The sequence below is a fragment of the Lingula anatina genome, chromosome 4, assembly GCF_051362555.1.
Source record: "Lingula anatina isolate TDL-2025a chromosome 4, LinAna3.0, whole genome shotgun sequence".
NCBI classification, from domain to species: Eukaryota; Metazoa; Brachiopoda; class Lingulata; order Lingulida; family Lingulidae; genus Lingula; species Lingula anatina.
The window spans coordinates 15,951,348-15,958,847 of NC_141770.1; the positions used below are offsets into that span (position 1 = coordinate 15,951,348).

Sequence of the window (7,500 nt, forward strand, 5' to 3'; positions counted from 1 at the left end):
GGAATTGTTTTTCGCACTTGTTACACCCTAAGTTAGCCATGTGACCATAAAATCCACAAAGCTTCCTGCTTGCAGGAACATCGCACCCTACACATATAAGAGCTAACCTAAACTTTCTCAACTTATACCCCGACTTCCTAGACTGAATTAAAAACCCATTATCCCAAGCTTCGATTAATTCGTCGACTAAAGGCTGAAGAAATGTATTGGTCGGGGGTTCTTTTTTCATGTCAGGAATTATTCCTATTAAAATAACATTTTCTCGTTTAAATCTCTCTTCTCTAGGTAAATTCAGAATTGAAATATAAACTGCCCCCACTGAGTAACTGGTGTGCTTGTAAGGTTGAAACCAGTCAACATTGAGCATAAGTCCGTAATTACCTTCTTCTGTAAAAAAGTTATACTTTTCACCGTTGAATTCTGCCCAAATTCGCCCGTCATAAATATCATGCATCGCGTCGTCTGGAATATTTCTATTTCTCCACAACTCACATTTGTCCTCAAATTTCTCACGAACCACTAATCTTTGAAGAGAAGATTTCAGTGATTTGTAACAATAAACTTTAAAAGGTGCGTATTTTGAAGACCCTGGTTCTCCTATATCCTTGAGCAGCGGCTCTCCACATGGCTTACGCATATAGGCTAGTTTGTGGTTTGGGAAAATGATATGACTGCAATGTTTTACCCGTTTCTCCCCTTCAATGTTCAAGAAGCACTGCTCTAGGCTATATAAAGAAAAGCATTTTCTACATACTACATAGCGTGAAAACTGCATATGTCTACCATCTAAAAACTTGGACATCGAATAAAAATTTTCTGGAAAAAGAGTAATGAAACTTCTGATAGGCGCAGAGAACCTGCTGAAATACTTAAAAACGGTAAACAGTATATGTAACAAGGCCCCGACTGCTGAATCTGACACGTTATGCACAGATTGCCAAAGCACCAAAATTGAACAAATAAATCTTGTCAGTAAATTGAAAGAGTCTGCCTCATCAGGTGCACTGACGTGTCCCTTTTCAGAATCATCAGAGTGAACGGAGGAGTCCGTTTCATACGCACTGCTGTCAACATTTACATCGTCAATATCAATATCACAGTCAAAAAATGTTTTTGCATCCTCGTCTTCAATGTTTTTAAAAGAATTGTGGACTTGACGCTTTTGTTGAACAGCAGATCTATAATCGACTGTATCATCATCACTGGAAAAGAGAGGGGGTTCACTGTATTCTTCATTATTTGAAACACTATGGTCACCTAAACAAGCATCATCGATAACATCACCACATTTTTCCACATGTCGTCGCCAATGTCTGTCAGAAAGTTCTACGTTGCACTTTGTACACTTTTTCCTAGGACGCTTTGCCGGAGTTGCCATTTTGCTTCAAGCTAGTTGTTTACTGAAAAAGATATAGAGAATGTCTTCAAAGAAATGCAAAATGTACTCGCCCTTACGTTTTTCTATTTTTATTTGACTGACATGCTATATTGGAAACGCTAAAATATTATGTTTACACTTCAGAATGGCGACCACAATATGTAACAGGGCCCTACTACTCATCAAGATCAGGATACGAATTTAAATTCATAATTATTTCTGGACCAAACGTCAACTGTCCTTGAATTTTTGTATGTAGAAGTGGCGGGGTTTGAAAGCAACAAACAAGCTTGAGGATCCACAGTCGCTTATGTTTTTGTCTTTACTTATGTAGGGAATTGCACCTAGTGCAGTAAGTAAAAAAAAATGAAGCTAATAGGCCACCTCTCCATATTTGCCTGGCTAGAGGATTATTTCTAAGAAATCACCTCTCCTGACATATAGGTTAGAGGATCCACAGTCGCTTATGTTTTTGTTTTTCCTTATGTCGGAAATTGCACCTAGTGCAGTAAGTAAAAAAAAAAAAAAAATGAAGCTAATAGGCCACCTCTCCATATTTGCCTGGCTAGAGGATTATTTCTAAGAAATCACCTCTCCTGACATATAGGTTTGAGGATCCACAGTCGCTTATGTTTTTGTTTTTCCTTATGTCGGAAATTGCACCTAGTGCAGTAAGTAAAAAAAAAAGTGAAGCTAATAGGCCACCTCTCCATATTTGCCTGGCTAGAGGATTATTTCTAAGAAATCACCTCTCCTGACATATAGGTTTGAGGATCTACAGTCGCTTATGTTTTTGTTTTTCCTTATGTCGGAAATTGCACCTAGTGCAGTAAGTAAAAAAAAAAATGAAGCTAATAGGCCACCTCTCCATATTTGCCTGGCTAGAGGATTATTTCTAAGAAATCACCTCTCCTGACATATAGGTTTGAGGATCCACAGTCGCTTATGTTTTTGTTTTTCCTTATGTCGAGAATTGCCCTGTGTGCAGCAATAGAATTATTTCTCAAATTTTAGCTCTCTGAGGTTGTACGCTGTAGGAGTATCAAACGTAGATTGAACTAAATGCAGACTATTATAAACATTTAGAATGTTATGACCTTTTACTTAGTCTTTCTAGTAACTTTAACTTATACCTTAACAATAACGCATGCTCGTAAGACGTATAATGACCATGAAATTAACGTAAGAAGCTCATATTTCAAGCAGGCCAATCACCTCTATAATTTGTATCCTGTTTATATGTCATTTAAATATATCACGACCACACTGTTAGCGAGTACATATAAATAAACAATCTTGCTGTTAGCGAGTACGTTGAAATAAACAATCTTGCTTGAATTAAAGTAACTTAATATAAAAAACAGAAAAAAACTTGTCACCCATTTTTGACCTTTTCGTTTCTATCCTTGCTCAATGGCAGTTAGTCTCTCCTTTAGCATGTTATATTCCATGAATCTGACATAAAGAGGGTCTGAAGTAAACGTGATGAGGTTACAGCTAGAGGTACTGGCAGTTTCTACCTTGGCTGGTGATGATGATGCTGTTTGCGATGCTGATGAGGATTCTGGAACTTTATGCACCGGGTTCGTAGTTGAACAGGTATAATCAACTTTGTGAAACCTTTTTCTTTGTCTTTTTTCTTCTCTTTTCTTGTGGCGGTAGGCATTCCTGTTACATTTTTTGTGACGCCCCATTCCTTATTAATAGAAAAATCACATCATGCAACTGTGAGTAAATCTTTCAGATCTTTGTTTAATTATTCATTTCGGGGCATTCTACATGTTATTTTAATAAGACAGCCACGTTACTGCCCCCAGCCGTCTTCATCCTTAAATACTGCAAAGAACTTGGTTTCCCGCCTTAATCCTAGAATTTTTCTCCTCTTGCATTTTACACTGACTTATAATATGAACCTTATTAGACGTATTTATACATTCATTCTACAATGTACCTACCTTGTACGAAAAACGATGTCTTTTTGTCTAGAGTCAGGTGAACTGTTCTACCGTATCTTGATAATTTGTAGTCTGTAGCAAGAATCCCACAAAGTTAAACTGCACACTAAGCTTCCCTCGGCAGTATTGGCATGGGTGGGGAATCCGCGGGAACTATCAGTTACATTCTTCCTTTCTTGCGCGCGCCGCACGGTTCTGGTCAGTTGACATTCAGCGGGATAATTCGGCGGGCATCGATACGAGTTGTTTCACGTTAAATATTTTTCAATCAAAATGAATCAATTTCGGTCAACTTTTTTGCAAGAAGACGTCTATTTCAGTGATCATGAAACTGACGAAGATCAAGAGATTGAGGAAGATCGTCAGGTAGGTGTAATACACCATTTATTTCACTCAAATAACAACTAACAAAACCAATGATCAGTATGATAGGTTTGCACAGGGGTCTGTTTTGTTGAAAACGTCCTTTAGTAGACCTAACTGCAACACATTCTAAGACTGAGCACAGCAAAATATAAGAATTATTTACCCCAAATTCGAAAAATATTTTTCAGATAGGGAAGTATTAAGGAAATTGTGAGTGAAAATCTTGCAAATGTATATGACGTAATAGATGGAGTAGACAAATCCACATTGCGCCCCATTTTTGAGTTACAAAACGGCAGCATTTAAGTTTTCTGGGTACACAAATTTCCCTCCGTTAGATACGAAACCATTAATAATCAAAACATCAATTAAATAATTTAGAATTTCCAGAAAAAAACTGAAGGGATTTGGATTCTTACAATTTACTGCTGTTCATTCTCGTTAAAGTGAGCCATCTTATCAATTTTCCATATTTTAATTATCAAAATACTGCAAAACTATTGCGTTTAAGCACAGGGAGTGTAAATATCTTAAATGCAACTGCAAGCACCATCGGTGATCTCATTACTCCACATAAATGCTTGACTGCTGAACGATTCCAGCCAAGAAACGTTTATAAATTGCACTCGTCATGCAATGTATTTGAGTGAAATCGACACTTTTATCAAGAATCCTTAATGCACAATTTCATTCACATTTTTATAATTTTGGAATTTATTTTTATGAGTATTCGTCAGAATTTGTTCATATTCAGTTTTTTTGGTTTCTTATTTTTCAATGAAAAATAATAATAATAGTTCTGGTTCATGTGGGGTTACGTCACTGCAAGCACTGGCGGCTTGTTTACCATAGTGCGGTCAAACGCATTGCACTTCCCGCATGACTCATGGGATTTCAGATTATAAGACTCCAGTGGATTCCAGTGGGGGTGGGGGGGGGGGGAGGAGGCTAGTTAACCGTTGTTGGTTACATGCATTATCAAATGGGATGCAAACAATTAATGTAAGATATATCCTGGTAAACGCCATAACTACTTTGTGTGATTTTATGCTTGTGGATGAAATACTACTATTACATTGTTTTATTTCAGAGTACCTCGTCACCAACTGTAAGTACTAGTGCTGCCAATAGGAGATCTGGTCAAAAACGGAATCACGAAGAAACAGATATGGACAGCCTTTCCGACAGAAAATGTAACTAAATAAATACGTATTTTACTAATAATATACATTTATCTGTGCGTTTGTTCGCATTTTTTTCGCATTTTGTGAAGATATCCGATGAATTTTGTAGCGTTGAAATGCATTTATAAGACGGGACCCATAAAACCCATGTTATCACTTCTAATCGCCCAAAAAGAACGACTTAACGAAAATATAATGCAGGGCACGTAATTACATCTTGATGTTACGGTTACGTGACTCCAGCCTACAGATATGTTATTCAATTATACTTCTCCCTCTCCCTTTGTATATATATTCTGAAATACCGCGGTATAGAAATTACCGCAACATACTAAAGTTATATATTTTTTATTTATTCATTCCTAAATATAGCACTGAGGGGCATGATAGAAATTGTCTTCAAGCAGCAGGAGGAGATCTTAAAACGATTGAAGACCATTGAAACCAAGGAGGAGGAAAGAAGAGGGGGAGGAGAGGAGAAAGTGGTTGTTCCACCCAACGTTCGGGTAATGAAGTTTCTATCATTTATTTGTAATGTCTTGCAACATACATGTGCAAAGCAAAATGTACACTGTTTTAATATTCACTTTTATCAATATGTAATCAGATTAATTTTAAAGTTTTTACAAACTTTAAGTCAATATGTAATAGATTAATTTAAAAGTTTTTAAAAAGATATTCAACTTAATTTGATAAAGCTCTCACCACGAAGACGTGCTCCTTCTTGTATCAACTATCACATGTTAACAGATCGTGGTATTAAATGTGACAATCGGCATGTGTTTCTTGCCATGCCTCATCGAGGACATAATTAACTTCATTTAGCTGTAGTACTGGAAACATCACAGCTTATTAGTGTTTTCATTTTAACGAGCAACCTGTACTGCATTACCCTGCCCAAGAATGCTTATCTATGCAACAGGTTACTATAGATGCTCTTTCTTGAATTGGACTTCTTCATTGGTGTGGTTATCTGCGTCTTTGTCTGTAATCTTATCATTTCAACTTCTCTCCTCTACCTCGGCTGAGTGATATTTAAAATAACGCAAATATTTCATTTCATCATATGCCGTCAGATGGCCGTTAGAGATGGTTATGGCGATGGATTGAAACGTGGTCTCAAGTGGACGTTTGACCAACAGAAGTAAGATAACGTTGGTTTTCTTAAAATTAAACCTGTTTCATACACTGTAATTTGTCAAAGTTATAATCTCATATATCTCGTTAAAATAAATATTAACAATATTAACTACTGATATCGCAACTCGTAAGTTCATGTGCAGAAGGTATACAGTCCAGATTTTTAGCAATCACCCTGGCATTTTTGGTGTCAATATGCAATTGTGTATGGATTATGTTGTGAGGTCTTGTAAAATGTGAATTAATAATTTCACTTAACTGCTAGGAAGTAAAAACAGAGAATTAAATTTTTAAAAATATTTCAAAATCATAAGCTACATATATGTTGTATTTTACTCTAATCGTAGGCCGCACGATGCAGAAAACCACCCTATGACCGAACACATTATAACGTTTGTCAGGGGATGGGCTGGGAATGCTGAAGCAAGTGAGGAGGTAGTGAAATGTAAGTAAATTGCCAACACTGCATTTTCTTATACTGAGGAACTCAGCAGTAATCCCTACCAAAAGCAACTGTGAAATTAAGCGCTTTTTAAGAATGATGATCCAAAAATCATATTACTAATTTAATTATTATTTTATTAACTATTTGCATAACCTAAATGGCTAGACAACCAGTTCTCGTTAACTTGATGAACACATTGTTTATAAATCCAACAACTGTATCCACTTGGAAGTTGTTAGTTACTGTACGTGTCATAAAGATGCATTTTCCATACAATATATATAACGTTTATTGTCCAGGTGCCATTAAAAGATACTTTATCACAAAGAAGCAGGAAGATGGTCTAAAGAAACAGAATCAACTAGAGGTGCAGAGGCAGAAGAGGGTTAAATATGAGAGGAAGAAGGAGGTATATACCGGGTCATTTTCTCTAGATCCTGTAAAGACTTTTTGGATGAATCTTTTTTCCTAAATCTGTAAATTTTTATAGATGGATCTATTTTCTAAATCTGTATGTTTTTAGATGGATGTTTTTTCTAAATCTGTATGATTTGTATAAAAAGATTTGGAATATCATGGAAGAGACAGAGTGTTGTTGAATGTGGTAACCAATTAGATGGAATGTTTTGCAGAACATATACTCATACTTTAATTGTTTTTTTTTTTCTTCAGAAAGCCAAAAGAAGGATGAAGGCGCTGCAGATCCTGTCAGCCCAAGGGTGGCAGTCTGAGGTGCGGCGCGCACAAATCAGGAGCGCCATTGAGATAAAGTATACGTCCAGCGATGAAGAGTGTGATGACGGATTCATCACACACCCCCCATCCTGGCAAAGTGACAAGTTTGCGCAGGTTAAGCGTGCTTTAGACAGGTGTTTTGTTGATAACTGCTCGCACAAGAGCAGAAGGCTACTGCAAAATAGGAAGATAGGAGCAGTCCACGTCAAATCTGCCCCTAATTGTCCAGAGGATGTCTCTTGGATTGTGAAGAAAGATTAAAAAGTTTTGTAAATTGTTTTCAGTATTCCTGAACAA

General features: G+C 36.7%; 1 protein-coding gene across 3 annotated transcripts in view; it reads left to right on the forward strand.

Moving 5' to 3' along the window:
* Window positions 1-4,663: 4,663 nt before the first annotated feature.
* The window catches only part of LOC106171034 (uncharacterized), a 3,100-nt gene continuing 263 nt past the window's right edge, over window positions 4,664-7,500 (forward strand). Inside the window, exons 1-6 of one of the 3 annotated variants that reach the window (XM_013551124.2) lie at window positions 4,664-4,892; window positions 5,256-5,389; window positions 5,960-6,027; window positions 6,371-6,468; window positions 6,768-6,877; window positions 7,141-7,500. The exon at window positions 7,141-7,500 is cut by the window's right edge and continues 263 nt beyond it. In XM_013551124.2, the coding sequence (XP_013406578.2) occupies window positions 4,757-4,892; window positions 5,256-5,389; window positions 5,960-6,027; window positions 6,371-6,468; window positions 6,768-6,877; window positions 7,141-7,464 (870 nt within the window). In that variant the 5' untranslated portion in view covers window positions 4,664-4,756 and the 3' untranslated portion in view covers window positions 7,465-7,500. Of the gene's footprint in view, window positions 4,893-5,255; window positions 5,390-5,593; window positions 6,028-6,370; window positions 6,469-6,767; window positions 6,948-7,140 lie in introns of those variants that run through there. The other 2 variants (XM_087010316.1, XM_087010317.1) reach the window with 2 other exon arrangements.